The sequence below is a fragment of the Pteronotus mesoamericanus genome, unplaced genomic scaffold (assembly GCF_021234165.1).
Source record: "Pteronotus mesoamericanus isolate MK-2021 breed Mesoamerican mustached bat unplaced genomic scaffold, CSHL_Meso_final scaffold_533, whole genome shotgun sequence".
NCBI classification, from domain to species: Eukaryota; Metazoa; Chordata; class Mammalia; order Chiroptera; family Mormoopidae; genus Pteronotus; species Pteronotus mesoamericanus.
The window spans coordinates 3657352-3678046 of NW_026555320.1; the positions used below are offsets into that span (position 1 = coordinate 3657352).

The 20695-nt window shown below is 52.3% G+C and overlaps 2 protein-coding genes across 4 annotated transcripts; one reads left to right on the top strand and one right to left on the bottom strand.

Moving 5' to 3' along the window:
* The first annotated feature begins 4371 nt into the window (after nt 1-4371).
* On the top strand, nt 4372-6165 carry LOC129087657 (cathelin-like). The gene is made up of 4 exons (XM_054594601.1): nt 4372-4572; nt 5176-5283; nt 5424-5495; nt 6100-6165. The coding sequence occupies exons 1-4, from the start codon at nt 4372-4374 to the stop codon at nt 6163-6165; spliced, it is 447 nt and encodes a 148-aa protein (XP_054450576.1).
* A 4631-nt stretch (nt 6166-10796) lies between these two features.
* On the bottom strand, nt 10797-19712 carry NME6 (NME/NM23 nucleoside diphosphate kinase 6). Of its 3 annotated transcripts, none has more exons than XM_054594553.1 (6): nt 19610-19712; nt 17109-17213; nt 15448-15550; nt 14837-14876; nt 14245-14405; nt 10797-13982 (listed from the first exon to the last, which is right to left on the bottom strand). In XM_054594553.1, the coding sequence occupies exons 2-6, from the start codon at nt 17196-17198 to the stop codon at nt 13828-13830; spliced, it is 549 nt and encodes a 182-aa protein (XP_054450528.1). In that variant the 5' UTR covers nt 17199-17213; nt 19610-19712; the 3' UTR covers nt 10797-13827. The 3 variants fall into 3 exon arrangements, with proteins under 3 accessions (XP_054450528.1, XP_054450526.1, XP_054450527.1); XM_054594551.1 differs by having other exon boundaries at nt 15448-15535; nt 19610-19696; XM_054594552.1 differs by lacking the exon at nt 17109-17213 and having other exon boundaries at nt 19610-19707.
* Between the last annotated feature and the right edge of the window lie 983 nt (nt 19713-20695).

Consider the following 20695-nt stretch of genomic DNA (forward strand, 5'->3'; position numbering starts at 1 on the left):
TGGGAGGGCGTTGGGGGGGATGAGAGGGTGAGCTGCTGGCTGGAGAGCCTGCGGTGCCCCGGGTCTCGGCCTCCCATCTGTCTTCAAGGATCCCGGTGCCTTGGGCAAGTTGCTTCACCTCCCTTAGGTTGGCCTGGGCTTACTCATGTATGAAAAAGAAAGAGCCTCCCCTCTCCCTGCCTGTCCCAGATGAAGTTCTGGGGACATTCGGCCGAGGGTCAGGGCAGCCTCAGGCCTCTACGCAGGGCCCCCACCCCCCGGGCCGGGGCAGAGGTCACGTGGTGCCCGGGAGACAGGACGTGGCCTCAGGGAGCGGCCCCCTTGGAGCGCCCCGCTCTCCCAGCCCCCGAGGGCGCGCCCAAAACCTGTGTCTCCCGGACCTCAGAGGCCCCCTTTGGCCTTGAATGAGGGGCCCAGGGCTGATGCGGTGCGGGTGCCGGGGCCATCCATTTGCCATAAACCCCTCAGAGAGTGACACTGCGAAGGAGGAGAGAGTTTTTTCAAGGAAGCCAAGGAAAAAGGGTCTCCACCGCAGTTCTTCATGCCTGTGGCCACTCGTGTTTGAGTTAATAACATTAAAAAATCAGTTCCTCAGTAGGACTAGCCTTCTTTCCAGTTGTCAACAACCGTGAGTGTTGAATAGTTACCCGATACAGAGCGGTCCCTTCGCTGCAGAAAGCTCTATCGCGCAGCTGAGAGAGACCCCAAACCCCGCCTTTTGGAAGGCTCAGCACCGTGACACCGTCCCTGGTGGGCGTGGGAGAAGGATGCGGGCAGCGCCAGCAGCCAGAGGTGTCCCCGAGCGAGCTGTCTGTGGGGTGGACCCTGAGACACGTAGTCCTACCACCTGAGGGCTCTGGAGGTAGAAGAAGGTGGGCTCCGCCCCTGGCTGTGGGGGGCCCCTGGAAGGAGGGGCTGCATCACGGGGCAGGGTGGGGAAGCGCAGCTGGCTGTACCCAGTGGGAGGAGAAATAGAGGGAAATTGGGAAAGGTGGCGCCCCAGCTGGGAGAGGAGGTGGTGACACCCCTGCACCAGCCTCTGAAGGACCCTCTGCTCCCATCTGTCGGGCCGCTCTGTGCTGTTTCCTGGGTGAGGAGTGGGCGAGAGGAAGGTGCCCAGAGATCTGCGCGACCATCCAGGGCTTGGCGACCGCAGCCTCCGGGGTCCTGCCCACCCCAGACCTGGCTCCTCTTCCCTCTCCCCTTTCCCTCTGTCTCTGCCTCTCTGCCTGCGTCTCTGCCTGTCTGTCCTTCTCTCCTCCAAACAAAATCCCTGGAGGCCCGAGGGGGACACTCTGACGGGTGGCCCGTGCCCTCTCCCTCGTCCGCCTGCGGCACCTCGAGCTGGGCTGACACGCATGTGCCGCTGAGAGTGCCGCCCAGGACAGGGGTTTTCAAAGGAGTCGCCTCCAGTGAGCGGCTGCCCGATGATGCCAACGCCTGTTTGCCTGACCCAGCGTCAAAGGACCTGACCAGCCCTTGGGGGCAGCTTCTGGCCCTGTTACAATAGCAGGTGCTTGATGGACAATCTATAGTGTCCCCTTCAATCAGGAGGAAAGGGGCCCTAGTTTGCTGGGCCTGACCCAGAGGGAAGCAGGACTGGGCTGGTCACATGCCCTCGTCTAAAGACGCACATGGGAACCTACTTCTCTCCCAGTTTAGATCGATGGGACCATGAAGTCAGAAAAAGGTGAGGGATTCTGGAAAGATCTTAGGGGTCCCATGTCCTGATCTGACTGCCCTCGAAACCACTGTCAGGGGCCCCGATGTGCAAGGCCGGCTTGATCAAGAGCCCAGTGGGGCAACATCGGGCCTAAGAAACAGGGTTGCGCACACGCCCATTGCTCCTTCCTTCTCCCGAGGCCGAGTGCGCAAGCAGTGGTGGCATCCGGGCCGTCATCCAAGGGGTCATGGCCAGCGCCCAAGGGTCCCACAGCTACCTCAGGCCTCATGGCTGCATGGCCATTCATTGCTCAGGGGAGCTGGGGGAGAACATTTCTCTGGGCCTCTGTACCCCTCTGCCACGTGGGCCTGTTCTCGCCTCCTTAACGCTCCCTCCTCCTCCCACACCAGCCACCCAGCCTCATTTTCCCACGGGAGCACCGACCAGGGCGTCATGGGGGCCCAAACCACAGGCCATATTCTGAAGACAGTGGGAGCAGAGAGGAGGAGGATGCCGGTCTGGTGTCAAGGCACGGACAGTGGCACAGCCAGAAGAGCGGGCCAAGAAGAAGGGGCGAAGTGCAGGAGGCTCCGAGGGCCCGAGTAGCCGGATGCAGGAGCCGCGTGACTCCTGGGGCTCGCAGGGCTGCGGGGAGGGCGCCGGGGGCCGCAGGACGCCCGGCCCTGAGCCAGCCTGCGGGGCGTGGGCTCCTGAAGGTGGGGCGTGAAATGGCCACATCAGGAGGCAGAAGAAGCCCCTAGGCAATGGCGTGGCAAGCGGACTGTGGTCCGGGGAGAGCCTGGATCCTGGAGAAGGTGGAGTCCAAGGCTGTGGCTGCACTAGGAGGAGGGAAGGTGGTGGCAGGAGCCAGGGCAGGGGCGGTGCCGGAGGCCCGAGGGGCTGTCGTGCAGCCGGCAGCCAGCAAACAGCAGGCCAGGCGGCCTGGGGGCGGCCAGGGCTAATCCCGGAACCTTTTTTTTTTTTAAGATTTTATTTATTATTTATTTTTGGAGAGCAGAGAGGGAGGGAGAAAGAGAGTAAGAGAAATAGTAACATGTGTTTGTCCCTCCCACGCTACCCACAGGGGATCCTGCCCACAGCCAAGGCCTGTGCCCTGACCGGGAATCCAAAAAGCGACCCTTTGGTTTGCAGGAAACGCTGAATGCTCTGAGCCAGGCAGCCAGGGCTAATCGTGGACACCTGGAACTCAGAGACGCACCAGCTGTCATCTCTGCCAGATAACTGAGGACCTGAGAGAGCTTGTGCCCAGAGAGATGTGACCCATGGGAAGAGAAGAGGACCGGCAAGGCGCTCTGCAGGCCCTCCAGGCTAAGGGAAGGGGCGTGGGAGGAGACCCAGAAGGAGCTACAGGGGAGGCAGGAGGGAAACCAGGAGAGCGGCCTCAGGGGATGATGGGGCGGGGAAAGTTTAGGAGGACAAGGGGTCCCCTTCACTTGGGGAGATAACGACCTGGCTTGAGAGCGGCCCCGGGCCGGCGAGGGCTGGCCAGCCGGCAGTGCCCTGCCTGTGGCAGCAAAGGAGCAGGCGAGTGTCCTTGGAGAGGGCCCTTGCTCAGCCGGAGCAGGAGAGAGGTCTGGGCAACAGGCCACATCTAGCGGTGGCTGGACATGTTTACAGACCAGAAAGTACTAGAGAAGAATCCAGGAGAGGGCACAGTGGTCCCGAGCGCCTGAACTGACCGCAGACTGGGGCTAGAGCGGGTGAAGTGGCCTTGGCATACTCCACGGAACTGGCTGTGCAGGTAAGTCTGCAGACCCAGCGGTGACTGTTCCTCCCTCGACCAGCCTGACCTGAGGGCCCTCTGGGTGGGCTGTAGGGACTGGAACGAGAACTCAGTGGTGATCACGTTGTCACAGGTGGGCACAGGTAACCCAGGGTCGTGGTGACTGCAGACAAACATTGAACTGAAACTACAGAGTCTATAGCAGAAAGTGAAAGAAAGCAGATAAATTAAGCCACGCAGAACATGGGAGCACCAACTCTGAGCAGAGCAGAGCCTCACAGCAGCCAGGACTGAGGGGGGAGAGGGCTTCGATTCCTTAGGGTGGGTCTCCCATGATTCCTTCCCTGGCTCGGGAACGAGGTCCCACAATGCCAATTTATTTTAAGGCTCTTTGAATGAAGCGGGGGTCAGGCAGCATCTTCTGCACAGGCGCATTCCTGATTCACGAGGATTCAACGCTTTTCCAAAAGCAGAAACCACCAGTCGGAGAACAGGGTCTCCGCCCTTTATCCTTGTTCTTTATCTTATCCCTGGGGCACCTCTGGAGTTGGCTCCTTCCTGACTATCTGCTGCCTCAACGTGGCAGGACCCCAATTCCTGAGGCGGCCACAGTGGGGAGAGGGACGCAGGACGGACGCCTGGCTCCTTCCTCTCTCCTGGACCTCTCACCTCTCTGGAGCAACCCCGGGGAAACTCCCTGAGGGGCCCCGGAACGACCAGGATGCTGTCAAGGAGATGGAGAAACCCTTTCTTCGCGGCACACACGGGACCAGCCGAGCCCCCAGTCCAGCGAGCCCCGTGAGGCAACAGCGGGGCTGAGGCAAGCTCCCGCCCAGCCCAGCACGGGCAGGAGGCCGGTGACGGGGGGGGGGGGGGGGCCAGGTAGCCTCCTGGTAGGGCCATTGCAACACTGTCGGGCATAAAGGAGGGTGGCACAGGCTGGGAGGACGCACAATCGGGAACCATGGAGGCCCAGAGGGACGGCCGCTCCTGGGCGCGCTGGTCACTGATGCTCCTGCTGCTGGGCCTGGCGACGCCGCCAGCCACTGCCCAGGCCCTCAGCTACAACGAGGCCGTGCTCCGTGCCGTGGAGGCCTTCAACCAGCGGTCCTCGGAGGCTAGTCTCTACCGCCTCCTGCAGCTGGACTCGCAGCCGCCCAGTGCAGTGAGTGGGGCAGGGCACTCGGGAGGGAGGCTCTGGACCAGCCAGGGGCCACGCTGCCACCCCGTGTGCTCATGCAGGGGCTGGGCTCCGGAAGGCACTCCTCCCTTTCCGTGGGACCCCACCTCTTCCAGGAGACCTTCCCAGAGCTGTGTTCCTTCGAAGAGGACAGCTGCCTCCTTAGAATCTCTAGTGTGCTAAGAGGTACCCTCCATACCCCCATTCAGGCTTCAGGGAACTCTGGAATCCCCGGAACAAGGGTGGGGCCACTGGGTCTGGGACGTGACTTCCCTGCATCCAGTTGTCTCTGCTCCTGCTCATCTCTCACACAGGGAAGTGCCCTGGTGGGCCCTGAGGTTCTCGGGACACTGTCTTTCCTGCAGAAGGGTCTTGACATCCCTTGAGGCCCAGAGCTTGTCTGAGCTCTGCCCTGTGCTCTGTGTGCTTGCTGGGGACAGAGATGGGCCCTGTCCTGCTCCGCTCTGTGCCCCACACCCCACCCGGTGCAGGGAAGTAGCCAGGACTGTGAAATGAGGGGCCCGGGGAGACAGGACGAAGAAGCCTGGCAGGTACCCAGCCTGGTCTCCCCACTGTCTCTTCCGTCAGGACGAGGACCCAAACAGCCCGAAGCCTGTGAGCTTCACGGTGAAGGAGACTGTGTGCCCCAGGACGACGCAGCTGCCGCCCGAGCAGTGTGCCTTCCAGGAGAACGGGGTGAGGCTGGGGCCCGGGGCCGACGGGGCCTCCCCTGACGCTGATCCATAGGCGTCCTCGGAACCGTTCCCGTCACCGGGGTGAGGCTGGACGGTTTAAGCCCAGAGATCCCAGTTTGACCTCAGGCCTCGTCTTTCCAGCTGGTGAAACAGTGTTCGGGGACCGTCACCCTGGACCAGGCCAATGGCCCCTTTGACATCAACTGTGTGGACGTAAGTGGCCCCTTCTCCCACTGTCGGGGCCCGCGAGCGGGGGTGCATGGAGCTTCCTGTGGACCAGTTCACCGTTGCCCCATCCAGGGCAGAGAGAGCCCTTCGTGCCCTGGGCTCCTCCCTCAGCCCGAGCCCCAGGTCCCCAGGACTGGCTCTGCAAGGCCCCGGAGCAGCGGTTGTCCAAGGGCCGTCCTCTCCCGGGAAGGTGGTGGCAACGCCGGTTGTCAGGCCCCTTGAGACCCGCTGCCTCCCAGTCTGGGGTGGGGCCCAGCACTTTGTATTTCGGCAGCCGTCCCGTAGAGCCTGACCCCTGCGGACTTTGGAGAGCCAGGGGCTCCAAGTGATGGGGTTGCAGGACATGCTGTGGCCTGCGGTTGCTGGGACGGGCTGTGTGACCTTGAGAAGCAACTAGCCATCTGGGTTCTCCGCTTCCTCATCTGATTATGGATGTCGGGACTCAACCACATGTTCTGAGGGTCCCAGCTAGAGGGTGGAATATCACCGTGAGGCTCCTCAGGTGGCCCTGGAAGGGGAGGTCAAGTTGGGAATGGTCTTGACCCTGGGTCCAGCCCCCTCTAGCAGCCTCTTTCTTCCTGGTGCACAGGTGCAGAATGTCAGGCGCCGCTGGTTGGTGAGACGCCCACCCTGGTGGAGGCCGAGATGGATCTGAATGATCGAAGATACTATTTTTTAACTTGAGCCCAGGGAGAGTTTTAACGGTCGGATTTGCGCTAGCTCCAGCTTCTGCTCTATGAAAAATAAAGTCTTGTGAAAGCAATGTCGCCAGGCTTCAGTTTCACGTGTCTCTCCTTTTCTCACAGCCTTGGAGTCCAGGCTGTCGTGTGTCTGCGTGCGCACAGTGCGCGCATGTGCAGCAAAGCTCAGGCCTGGGTCGGAGCCGCTGTTCCCTGCAGGACTGCATGAAGGGAATCAGCAAGGACATGGGGCCCAGGACAGGGTCCCCCCTCTCAGAGTCGCCCCTCCCTCGGGTACCCCATCCCCAATGCCCCTCTGCCTGCTCTGCCCAGTCCCCTCCCCCCGCTTTCTTCTTTGAGTCCAAAGTAGAAACTCAAGGGGATGTAATCTGTGTGCACCTGGCTAGGGATGCTCCTGGAGCTGTCCCTGCTCAGCAGGTGGTGACCGTGGAGGGAGGGGCCGGGCGTTCTGTTAAACACCCACAGAGAAGCACTTCACGCTCATGGTTGGCCGGGTTCTGAGGTCACCAAGATCCAATACCCATCAAACTCCAAAGTCCCCTGGAAAATGTCCCCTCTGCTAATCCCTCCACACCGCGGGGTAGCCATCAAGGGCGCCCGCTGCGATCAGCTCTTCACCTGGGTGGTGAGGGACCAGGCGCTGGAGATAAAGGTCTGCCTTTCCCCAGTGGGTGAGCTTCTCGGACTTGCACGTGGTGGTTCTGGGGAAGGAACTGCCGTCTATTGCTCAAGGATGGAGATGAGACTCAGTTAAGGCCTCTGGTCTAGTTGCAGTAGAGTGAGTTTTCCCCCAGGAACGCGCTTCCGTGGAGTCAAGTGGAGACTGTGGCTGAGCCCGAAGGCCTGGCTCTGTGACCTGAGCGCTCCAAGGGGAATGTTTGCTCCCCCAGGCACGGCCCAGGAGGGCAGCCTCGGACAGCGTTAATGCCGCCTCCCAGAAGCTCTTGTCCACAATCTTTAAATAAAATTAAAAAAAAAAAACACCCTCCTTTATTTAGTTATAGTTAGAGAGAGTGGAAGGGAGGGAGAGAGAGAGGGAGAGAAACATTGATTGGTTGCCTCTCCCCCTACCCAGACCTCAACCAGACCCAGAAACCAGGCTTGCGCCCTGATCAGGAATCGAACCTGTGCAGGCTGAGCCTCACTGGTCAGGGATGCTTGGCCACATTCCTACCCAGACTGTTGCTACACCCAAGTGGGATCAGACAGTTCCTTTTCCCATTCCTCTTGGCTTCTCCCAGGAGTTTCTCTGCTGATGCCATGTAGGAAACCTTGCAATATGCAAATTTGGACCCCAAAGGAATTCTATCTCCTTGGCAAATGCTTGACAATGGATGATAGAAACCAGTAGGGAAATACCCAGCCTTCTGGCTTCTGTTGGGAAGTAGAGGACCTCCAGCTAAACTGGGCCAGTTGTCCACGGTGTTGACCAGCTTTCTCTTCCCTGTTTTTCTCTCCCAGTGCCTTTGCTCCTGTATTGTGAGATCCCAGTCCCTCCTACATCTCAGGAATTATATATTAGTGATTACAAATTATATTTGTTTTAAACCAATCCCTCTCTACTGAGTCCACTCCCTTAGCATATAAGCATGTTCAAATTATTACTATTCTAAAAACTATCTCTTCTATTTTTTCTGCACCTACTGTCTCTCTTCTTTAACAAACCTGGAAATCCCCATTTACCTACTGCTTCCTTCCATCCCACACGCTCCTCAACCCTCTGCAGTCTGCTTCTGTTCCCGCCACTTGGTGGACAGTATGCTGACAACTCCAATAATCTTATACTTTTTAAATTTCCTTTTCCCCTCAGTCTTTCTCCTTCTTGCAGCCCCAGCAGTATTTGATTCCATTTTTCTTATTCTTACCTTTCCCCTAGACTCTCCCTACTGTTTTCTAGCGTCTGTAGTCACCATCAGCTTTTTGTGAGATGCTTCATAACTACTTCCCAGTCCTCTCCCTCTCCCTTCTGTCTTCTCATCACATACATTCCCCTCACTTAAATCTTTAGTTGCTTCATTTTACTCAGTCACTAAGGACATTTTCTCTACAATGGCCACATAGGTAGGGACTGATGGGGACATGGAGCTACCAACATTCAGAGGGACAGAGTTTTAAGGACGAGACAGGAGAGATGGAGGGATATCAATGGAATGATGACTACTGAGTACTGATTTGAGGCCGGTTTTGCATAGATGAAAAGTTTATTTATATGTGAACAATAAAGAAATATTTTACCAATTTTAAGACTACTATTGTGTCCTTTGTGGTAAGGTCATGGATTGCACCACATATCATACCAACATAAAAGCAGGGTATTTAACCCCTTTTGTCTATCATACTTGAGAACTGACAAAGCTCAGCCACGCGGCTCCTCATGTGCTTGAACAATGGGGGCTCGAATGTTTGAGGGAAGATGGGGCATGGAACCCTCTCTGCATTTCCGCAGCTGTTCTGAGCCTTCACACCATGATCTAAGGGCCCCGGAGCACCCGAACTGCCACTGGCTCGGAGTCTGTGAGACGGAGCTTCGTCCTTTCACTTACTACTTATGTGAGCCCAATAAATCTTAGACAGTGAATTTGCCTAAAATTGTTTACATTTGAAAGCCAAAAACCCATTGCTGGAGAAAATGAGCTATCTTTAACTTTGATGAAAGTACTTTCTTCTACTTGAGAACCCAACTTTTTAAAAAAAATAAAAACACTTGGAGAAATGTTCTTTTCTTTTTTATTGAGGTGTAATTGACATAGTCGACTGAACACCTTAAAAGATGCAGCTTGATGTTATGTAGACATCCATGAAATAATCATCATCAAGATATGAACATAGCCATCAAGCTCCAAGTGTACTCTACTCTCCGCCCCTCACCGCCAAGGCAGCTGCTGCTCTGTCACTACCGATTACCTTTCATTTTCTAGAATTATATAAGAAGAATCGTACAATATGTACTATTTTAAAATATCTTTGGCTTCTTTCACTCAACACAACTATTTTGAGAATCACCCATGTTTTTTGTATATGAAAATTTCATTCTTTTTTATTGTTGAACAATATTCCATTGAATAAAGCATAATTAATCCATTCATCTGTTAGGACATTTGGATGAATAATTTTTCCTTGTATATATACACAGCACAATTAGGTTATCCATTCATCCATTGGTGAGCATTTGGGTTGTTTCCACCTTTTGGCTCTTATGAATAATGTCACTGTAACATTCATGTACAAGTTTCTAAGTGGACATATGTTTTCTTTTTTTCTTGGGTACATACCTAGCAGTGGAATTGTCGCGTCATTGTTAATGCTATGTTTAACTTTTGGAGGAACTGCCAAACTATTTTGTACTATTTTACATTTCCACCAGCAATGCACTTACTGCATACTTGCCAACGCTTGTTATTTTTCATTTTCTTCTTTATTAAAGCCATCATAGTGGATGTGGAATGGTATCTCCGGTTTTGATTTGCACTTTTTTAATGAGCAATGATGCTGAATACCTTTTCATGTGCTATTTAGCCATTGCATATCTTGTTTAGAGAAATGTCTGTTCAAGTTCTTTGCCCATTCTAAAATTAGGCTGTTTGTCTTTTTACAAGTGACTTTTAAGTTTTAAAAAATATATTCTGAATTTTAATCTCTTATCAGATATATAATTGGCCAATATTTCCTACCATTCTGTAGGTTTTTCATATTCCTGATACTATTCTTTGATGTACAAGAGTTTTAACTTTTGTTTTAGTTTTGATGAAGTCCAATTTATTCTTTTTGTTTCTCGTGGATTGGGTGTCAATCTTAAGAAGCCATTCCCAAATCTGAGATCATGAACCCCTACTTTCCCTTCTAATAGTTTTTACAGTTTTAGTTCCTATATTCAGGCTGTTGATCTATTTTGAGTTCCTTTTGTGTATATGATGTGAGAGAGGGGGCTGACTTCACTCTTTTCCATTTGATTATCCAGTTGTCCCATCACCATTTGTTGAAGAGACTATTCTTGCCCCCATTGGTCTTGGCGCTCTTGTTAAAAATCAGTTCACCATAGACATTTCGATTTATTTCTCGATTCTCAAGTTTATTCCGTTGGTCTATACGTCTATCCTTAGGCTAGTATCCATTGTTCTAATTACTATAACTTAGCAGTAGGCTTCAAGATCAGGAAGTGTGGGTTCTCCCAACTTTTTTTTCAATATTGTTTTGGCTATTTGAAGTCCCTTGCAGCTTGACATGAAGACTGCTTCTCTTTCTGCAAAAGAGGCTGTGGACATGGACCTTGAACCTATAACCTAGATATGGATTTAACCTGGACTTTAGACCTGACATTGGACCTGAACTTTGGACACAGACCATGACCCACCTTAGGAACTGTACCTTGGATCTAGACCTTTAAGCTCACCTGTGCACCTAGACCTGATCCTGTTCCCTAGATATTGAATCAGGACCTCAGGCCTGCACAACTACTTTGGACATGCACCTTGGACCTTGATTTGTCCAGTTCCTTGGAAATTATTAGTATCTTAAGCTAGAAATTGGAAATAGATGTGAACCTTTTATAATACTTAGACCTTGGAGTTTGTCATAGACTTAGATGTGGACTCCAGTATTAGAATTCAATCTTTGACCTGTATTTGTCCAGGATCTTGGACCTGAGCTTCTATCTAGACCTTGGTCATGGACCTGGACCTCAGACCTCGATCTGGATCTTGGGTGTGATATTAGTTTGCTATGGCTCCTGTAACAAATACCAAAAACTGGTGACTTAACCAACAGAAGGTTGGTATCCCACAGTTCTGGAGGCTAAAAGTCCAAGATCAAGGTGTTGGCAGGGTTGACTCCTGAGGGCTGTGAATTATGTTCCATACCTCTCCTGGCTTCTGGTGTTTTCCTGGCGATCTCCAGCATTCCTTAGTTTGTAGATGAATTGCACTGACCTTCCTCTCCACGTTCCCATGGTGTTCTCCCTGTATGCATTGTGCCCAATTCCCCTTTCCATAAGGACATTGGTCACATTGGATTAGAGGTCCATCCTACTCCTCTGTGACTTCACCGTAACTAATTACATATGCAATGGTCTTATTTCCAGTCTCAGGACTTTGTCATATAAACCTTTGAGGGCCACAATTGAACTTATGACAGGTGTGAAGTGGTATCTTTGGACACTGACTTGGATTGACTTGGAACTTGAAATTTGGACCTGGACCTGGATGTTCGCCTGGATTGGTCCGGAACACTGAAACAGCCCTTAGACCTAGATTTTGGCATTCAGCAGAGTACCTGAAACTTTGATTAGGAGACTGGACCTGGGTTTTATACCTGGACTTGGTCCTTGGACCAAGTACCCACAGTTTCACCTTGGACCTAAATTTGGCATTGAAATCAGGTCTACTCAGACATTAGGGCTGGTCTTTGGACCTGGACCAGATATTTGGAAATGTACCTGAGAACTTAGGTCTTTAGCTTGAACCTCCTCCTCTAAAATCAGACACATACCTTGTACCTCAACTTTGGATGTGGGCCTGGCCCTGATCTTGGTCATGGGCATTGGACCAATACTTTGAAAACAGACATGGACTGTGGACCTGAACCTGCAGTTGGATTTTGGGTCTTATTCCTGAACCTTGAATTTGTATTTTAAACCTTGGTCTCTGATCCTGACATAGCCCTTAAATCATACTTTGAATCTCAACCTGTCCTTGGCCTTGAATCTTGAAACTAGACATCAGATCTCAACGATATACCTGCATGGTCCTGGGCTTTAGACCTGACATTAGACATGGCTTTTGCTTATACACATGAATTTGGATCTTAAACTTGAATATGGGTCTTGAACCTGAACTTTATTTTTACTTTTTAATTTTTTTATTGTTATTCAATTGCAGTTGTCCCCATTTTCCCATTCTTCTCCCCTGCCCTCCCTTACCCCCACCTTCCACTTTCAATCTTCCCCTCTGCTATCTTTGTCCACAGGTCCTTTATACATGTTCCATGACTTGACCCTTCCCCTTCTTTCCCTTATTATCCCCCTCCCTCTTTCCTTTGAACCTGAACTTCTGAGAGGACTTGGACTTCATACCTTGATCTTGGATCTGGACCTAATGCCCAGACTTCAGACCTGGATGTGGACATGAACTTAGTCCTGAACTCTGACCTATTCCCAGACATTAAGCCTGAAACTGAGACACGGATTTAACCTGCAACTTTGTACCTGACATTAGACTTGGACATTGGACCTGGACCAGGTCCTTGTAACTGTACCTGAATCTGGAATTTGGACTTGGACCTTCTTACTCTGGCTATTGCTTCATCTCCTTTGTTGGCTTGTACAAATATTTATTTTAATAAATTCTATGTAAAGTCAAGGCTCTTCACTATCCCCAATTTGTAGATTGCCATGGCAATGGCCCCCAATAATTCATACCTCCCAGTGTCCATGCCCTCATGCAGGCCCTTCCCACATGGACTCTGCGTTTGGCCATGTGACTTGCTTGGGTCAATGGGATATTAGCAACATGACATAAACAGAGGCTTCCTAAGCTTGTGAATGGGGACCTGCCTTCTTGGAGCCCTGAAACAACCATGCTATGAAGAAGTTCAAGATGAAAGGTCACATTAGACCCAGCTGCTGAATGCAGCCACGTGAGTGAGTCCAAGTGAGACCAGCAGAATCACCCCACCAATAGACAAACATAGAACAAGAAAGCATTACTGTTTTAAGCTACTAAATTTTGAGGTGATTCGTCATGAAGTAACTGAAAAGTATCATCTTCAGCTGCAACAAAAACATGGCTACCTTTAGTGGCTTTGTGCAAATCATAAAAAAAAGTGAATCATAAAAACAAGCCTCACCCTGACCGTGTAGCTCAGTTGGTTAGAGCATCGTCCCAATACACCAAGGCTGGGGGTTTGCTCCCCAGTCAGGGCGCACACAAGAGAACCAATGAATACATAAGTGGAAAACAAATTGATGTTTCCCTCTCTCCCTAAAGATCAGTAATAAAAAAAAACCCACAAAAAATATTCCTCTACTGGGCAGGCACACCTTTGTTCAAAATCAAAGCCTCCCCTTCCTCCTGGATGCAGCCTGTGCCAGAGGCGCAGTGTTGGATCTGCACTCAGCTGTCACTGGGCGCCCTCATGCACAGCCTAAGCTGCATGCAGCGTGCACGGGATATTTCCACACAGTCTTTCTCCACGGAACAAGGGAGAAACTTGGCTTCAGCGCAGGTTTAATTACTAATGACTCCAGTTAAGGATGGAGAGAAGGCACCCAGCGCAGAGCTCCCAGCCTTGCCTACTGACTTGCACTGAGGAAGCCAGGCCCCATGCTGCTTAGAGAGAGTTACTGCAGGGCTCTTGCTTGAAAAAGGATGAGCAGTTTTCAGAAAAAAGAGGAAGCATTCTTCCTCCGAGCTGCCCACGAACACTCCAGAGGCGAGGCAGACAGGGTTAGATTCTAGAGGCGGTGGCAGTGAGGGGCTGGGCCGTCACGCAGGTGGCGAGCCCTAGCGGGGAAGACGCCATGAGCCCCAGGCCTCCCTGGTCTCAGAAGAATGCTCTGGACAGGAGGGCTAAGACAAAAGTCTTGGCCACGCCACCAGTCTTCACATACTGACAGGCCTGCCTCAGGCTCCTGTGCCGGCTGCACGGTGGACGCCGCCCTCCGGACTGTAGCGCACGGGGCCACAGCGCAACTGTGGCTCCTCCTCCTCATACCAGCGCTGCTCGCTGAAGTCAGGGAAGAAGGCTGCGATCTCTCTGCTGGCTGAAGCCACAGAGTCTGTAAGAGAAGGCAAGAAAAAGAGGGGATTCAACTGGGGAGCACAGAAAGGCAGTCAATATCAGGCTCACAAACCAGAGCTTCGCCTCTTCCCGCCCGTCCCACAGTCCCGGGGCCACATCTGCCAAGATGGCCACAAAGGGCCAGCTGGGAAAAAAAGCTCACAGGGAGGATCCAACTCTCAACCCCACCATATGGCCCACCCACCAGCCCCACACTAAGCCCCCCTATTTGTGGCTATGGGTCTGGGAGGCAAACTCACCAGAGCCATGGGTGGTGTTGCGGGTGTCGGTGAGGCCGAAACTCCCACGAATTGAATCTGGGGCCACGTGGCGCGCTCGAAACACTCTGGTGGGGCCCATCAGTGTCCTCCACAGCTGGATGGCATCCTTGTGGGCGAGGATGTAGGCTCGGATTGGCCCGCTGTGAATGACAGGAGCAGACACCCGTCAGGACTCAGGCCCCTGGGTCTAGGACGGCACGCTATGTGCGGGCACAGATGAAGGCACACTGCGCATCGTGAAAGCTTCCGGGCTTTTCTAGCTGGGTACCAGTGCTGCCCACATAGGTGATGGAGGGGTCACTGCTGAAATCCAAGAAAGTCGCAAAGCTCAGCAGAGTTGCTAGGCGGCATTTGACAGTGTTCTGCTGCAGCCCCTGGATCAGCGACCACCATGGGACTGGTGGCCGCCAGGCAACCGTTGGCTCACTCAGGGCCCCGGGCCCTTGTGTCTTTGGACGCTGGACACTCATTTCGACTTTCAAGAGTGGCGAAGGGAATTAATGAATCTACTTAGGGGGCAGGGGAGATACGTCTCAGTAGATAAAGATGCTGGAACCAAACTCAGAAGTACCTGGCCATGAACTCCACCAGCCGCTGATAGAAAAAACGCCCTGCAAAGAGAGAGGACCTTTGTCAAGACACTGGTGCCCAAGAGAACCGACTGCGCTTCTGGCTCCTAACTTGGGATAATAAAAACTGTTTTAGAGCCAAGAACAAGGCCCTTGGAGTCTGACGTACCTGGGTCCGAATCCAGGCTCTGCCACGTACCACCTGTGCGATTTTGGGTGACTCATGAACTTCTCTAACTCAGTTTCCTAATCTGTATCCTGGGGACATAACAATGCCTACCTAGCAGGGCTGCTGGGAGAGTTAAATGAAATCATGAGCATCACGACCATGTCTGACAGAGTAAACGTTCACTAAATGTTAACTACTGATATTACCAGGATATAAAACTAAGTTTCTGGTTGGACTGGACTGTGAGGTAGAACCTTCCTAGAAAATAGAAAAAACAAAACCAAACCCTGAGAATCATGACAAGTCTGTGTATATACTGAGACTTGAAACTGGTGACAATCTCAATGCTGGTGGTAGAGAGCCTGCGTCATGTGGCCAGGTAAGTCTGTCCTGCACGCCTTCTGGGGCAGAGACGCCTCCCACTCAGAAGGCTGCCGAGCGTACCTTCATGCTCTTGGTAGAACCGCTGGCAATCTTCTTTTCGCCACACAAGTTCTCTCATTCGTACAATAAGGAACTTGTTGCTCAGAATCTGTTGATGAACAGCCTAGGATAAATATCACCGCAAAGATAAAAATCAGTCAAAAGGGCCATCTGAGTGAACAAAAGGCTGACCAAAGGACCCGTGGGAGCCCAGGGCTTGAGAGCCTGTCCCTGGGTGGGCCAGCGAGAAGACGGTGGGGCAAAGCCCTTCAGTCACACCACCAGCACGTGGCCTTGGGCGGAGCGGGCAGGAAGTGCTGTGCCTGCGCCTCCCTTCCTGCAGCCCCTCGAGCCCAAGCCCACAGGACCCACCACTCGAGCCATCAGGAACGTCTCTTGATAGTGGCCCTGGCCTGAATTTCCCCCACTCTCTCTGTACCATCACACCTGACAAGTCAAAAACATTGTAATTTAGGTCACACTCTGGTCAGAAGCATTCACGTGGTTCCTATTATTCATGGGATGAAGAGCGACCACTTCATTCTGGTGCTCAAGGCTGCACTTCCCTGCCCCCCACCATTTCCAGCTCTCTAGTCCCACCACCCAGCCCACCGGTGGCCCTCAGACACACCACTCCCGCCTCAGCACCTCCCTTCTGTGGGATGCTTGTCCTCCTGGGCACCAACCGAAGTCCATCCTTCCCTTTGAAGCCTGGCCTAGTCTCAACACTTGCAAGCCACCGTTCCTCATGGCCCTGGTCTCCCTTTGCAGTACAGTGGGCTTACTTAGCAATGCTGCTCAGCTACTACTTACCAAACTGTTGTAAGCACAATGCTAAAGTGTCCCTCACCTAGCCCCACCAAGTTGCCTTCCCTAAATCTCCAGGACGGTAAGTATCATGCAGAATGATTACTACGTGACATGACAAGAGAGATTTTGCAGGTGTAAGGTTAATATAGGTGGACTTTGCTTTGATCAAAAGGCAGATTATCTGGACGGGCCTAATTAGTCACATGGCCTCTTTACCAGCAGAGATGTATCTGGTTGGGAGCTAAAGGCAAAGTCACAGAGATCTGAAGCACTCGATGCACCGCTGCTGTCCTGAAGACGCAGAGGGCCAACGGATGACGGATGGGAGGAGCCTTCAGAAGCTGAGAGCAACCCCTGCCTACAGGCAAGGACACAGGGACCTCAGTCCTATAACCACAGGAACTTAATTCTGCCAACAACCCGAGTAAGTTTGGGAGTGGATTCTTTCCCAGACCCTCCAGGTGAGGGCCCAGTCAGCTGATACCTTGACTTCGGCCTTGTGAAACCGTAAGGAAAGAACCTGGCCAAGGCTCCTGAGCCTCAGCTTCTAGAATTGTGAAATAACAAAGGAGTGTTGCTTAAAGCTACTAAGTTTGTGGTAATTTTTACACAGCAATAGAAAACTAACACACATACATTGTCTTGAGGTTTGGTTCCTCTTATTATTATACGGGATTCTTTCTTATATTTTATATCTACCCAAATCTCCGACAGATTTTCAGTCTTCTTAGGGTCTGAGTCCATGGCTCCTAGCTCTGCCTCCATGGTATCTAGTACAGGACTGTGTTGTCAGTCTTTACAAGTGGCCCTATGGCACCTCAAACAGAAGTGATGTCCAGGGCACACAGGAGAGGCTTGGGATTCATTCTTACCTCCAAAATCAGTGGGTGAGCAACTGCATCGGGCTTGATCAGCGCCAGGGTGAGCTGGAGAGCCTGAGGGCTTCGCAAGATGGAGGTCATCCTGCTCTCCCGCTCCTGCCATCAGAGCTGGATTAGGGACCCATCGGAGCTGCACCCCCCGCCCTTCCTCCTCTGGAGCTGTGCAGCCCTGCAAGCCAACCAGCGCTCTCATTTACAGAAAGCACATGACGGTTACACAGGAAGACTGTATACATTGTTATTGTATACAGGTATATTTTGTTGTATTTAATGGCCCTTGTGTGCTCAGGGATGGAGGGAAGGGAGTGGGAGGGGCGCACGGGGGCTGTCCTGTGGGTTACATTATCTGGTTTTTGCCACTGTGAGCCTACAGAGGAGTGACCCATTCAAGAGAGACTCAAGTTTAAACACTACCTGTCTCTCCCAATATTCCCTTCCCTTCCTGACTGTTCTGTGTTGTACAGAGTATTTACAACTACACTTCTCAAGAGCCAGGCCACAAGGGTAGAACAAGTGTGCCCACTGCAAAAGCCCTCTATCTTGTAACGCTCTCCCACTGACTGCAGACTTGGAAGACGGGGTGGGCCAGAACCAGGATGTTGGCAGGAGACCACAGAGTCTGCTGGGTACATGGCGTCTCTGATCTACTCTAATAGGTAGGTCAAGATCTTTCCTGTCCAACTCAAACCCTGTAATACACTCAGCTGTTCTCAATGGCAAAGCTTACAGATGTGCCACTCCAAGTTCAGGGACTAGTTGTAACCATGTTGTATCTGAAGCAGCCGAAACAGTATTTGGCACAAGGGTGCTTGAACAATTTTATTGCCTAATGAACCTACATAGCTTTTTCTATTCATATCTGCATTTCCAGTGTTTAACATGCTGTAAGAGCTCAATAAATAATTGTGCAAATGATATAAAGAAAATAAAAGTATTTTATACCCTGGCCTAAGAGCACTTGAATTCTCTTCCAACCATGAACTTCTATTGATATGTGAGAAGCTGGTCATCTCTGCAGGACTAAGGACTAGGTCTCAGAAGATACCCGGTGGAACCCCTAAATTTGCCAGCCAATAGAGAAGGCTTCCATGAGCACATGCAGGACCAGTCTGGCCAACACTTTCATTTCTCTTAGTCCCAAAGTAGCCCGACAATCATGTTAAAGGTGGTGTTAAGGTCTGGCTCAAATGAGGAAGCTATGCCAAGGTCTCTTCTTCTCATGTCCTTTCTATACCTTCAGCTTGATGCTCCACTCGAACCACAAAGCTAAGCCAAGTCTAGCCAGTACAAGATTGGCCAACCCATTCTCCCTAATTTCCCAGGTGGTTAGTGACCCAAAGCACGCAGAGTCTTCACCATACATCTAGAGACATGCTTGGCACCTCCTCTCCCTCATCTCCCACATCCACGCTATCACTAAATTGTGATAATTTTACTTAACCAATATAACATCTCAAATCCATACAATTCCCTCCCTCTCAACTACCATCACCAAGTCCAAGGTAGCATCCTCCCTCCCTCGACTGTGCAACAGCCTCCTGAATGGTTTTCCGGTTTCTGTCTTGCTACCCTCTATAATTTGTTCTCCACAAAGCAGCCAGAGAACTAAAGATGCAAATTTACCTATCATTTCCTTCCTTACTTAACCCTTTAAAGTCTATCATGCTTTTGTAATAAAACCCCAAATCCCTATCGTGGTCTACTGGACTTTGCGTGACCTGATCCCTGCGTCCCTCTCTAGCCTCATCTAGAACTCCACGTTCCTGAACTTTTTTGTTCCAGCCTCATGGGCCCTACAGCTCCAAGACTTTCTGGCCTGACAGCGTTTATATGAGTTTTCGCAGCCAGAATGTGCTTCCTCTGGTTTCCTCCTACTCACGTACCAGATCTTAGCTTCCTTCTCCTGTAATTCTTTCTCAGAGCTCCTTGCACGTTTTCGTCAGTTACGCCTTCCCCACTAAGAAGGTCAGTTCCATGAAAGCAGGGGTCTGTTTTGCTCACCATCGTATCCTCAGTACCGATGCAGAGTGCCTAGCACGTAGCTCGTTCTCAACAGTATTTGTCAAACGAATTAATCAATGAACGTGATCCAGCCATACGAAGGCCAGGCTGCGAGAGGCCTCCAGGGGAGGATGTGGGTCCTTTCTTAATGCCACCTATGGCTGTCTTGGTTCTTAGTTTACAACAAATGATGACAAGTCGAGAAACTTGCTCAACTTAAAGTTGTCGCTCCATCAGAGAATTACAAATTTTGTAAGTTGCCTGGGCATTTGCCCCGACACCTGAGGCACCTATTCCTCTGCTTCCGGAAGGCAGCATCCAAGCCTCTAGTCCTCGCAAGCCCGACGTGGACCTGCAGGCCCTCAACTCTGCCTCCGTCCCCCAGTACCCGAGGCCCCGCCCCCAGCCCCCCAGGCTCACAATCTCGTACCCTCCCCCAGACCCCCTCCATTTCTCCAGTCCCGCAGCCGCGCAATCCCTGCCGCTGGTACCTGGGACAAAGTCCAGACTCTGGGTTCTTCGGAGCCCCAGCTCAGCTGGAGTGCGGGTCCGAATGCACCTAGTCCTCCGGCAGCGTCCCTCGGCCGCCAGGCGCTGTGTTAGCTAGCCCGAGCGGCCCGAGCGGGGTCCTTCAGGCGTTCGGCGGGCAGCCCCCCTGGGGTCCTTGCCGTGGACCTCGGGCCGAGTCGGAAGCGTAGCGAGGCTGTGTGAGCCCTGGCAGGTGCCTGTGCTGTCCGGTTGCCCAGGACCCAAGACGGGGACAGCTTGCAGCAGGAGGGTTGGCTGCCGGTGGCCCTCATCTCTCTCCAGCGCTCGTCCTGCGCCAGACGAGAGAAGGACGCCGTCTCGGGCGGGAGCTGCCTCTCTGAGCCTCGCTGGGACTCCCTCGTGTGGTAGAGAGGGCGAGCCGGGGTACCCAGGACAGGATGGGCGTCCGAGGTGGCAGCCTGGCAGGGGCAGTGCCCGCCAGCGGGGCCACCGGCATGCTCCTTGCCTTACTCTTGTGTTCTTGTCTCACGCAAGGCTGGTTGCCAGTGTTTGTCGGAGCTACGCCGAGGGCGAAGGACTTGCGCGCTCAATCACGAGGGCAGAGGCAGGCAGCAGGCAGAGCGACCACAGAGGCACGGAGGAGCACAGCGAACCCGGGCTTGGTGAAGCAGGATTCTTGGTTGGAGCCCAGGCGTACAGAGGGCGGGAGGGAAACTAGCCGTAAGGATCGGGAACATGTCGCTAAGGAATTCGGGCACCGGCTTGTAGAGTGGGTTACCCCAGGGTCTACTGAAGTAGTCCCGGGTGAGGAGGCGAGAACTGGGTTATTCCTGGAGTGTAGTTTCGTGTTTGGAGAGGGCACAGTTTTTTCTTGGAGGGAATTACAGAATTTGAGAGGAAAGATAACAAACGGTAATTGTCATCAATTGAAATATTTTCCCAACTGATTCTAGTGCCTGCGTATCCCGGTGTCGCACTCCTGGAATGTTGATGAGAGGGTTTGTGGTTCCGGCAGCTTGTTGCCAGAGGTGTCTTTAGGAAACTTTTATGGTTGCTTTGACCGTTCTCAACAACACACCTACTTAATG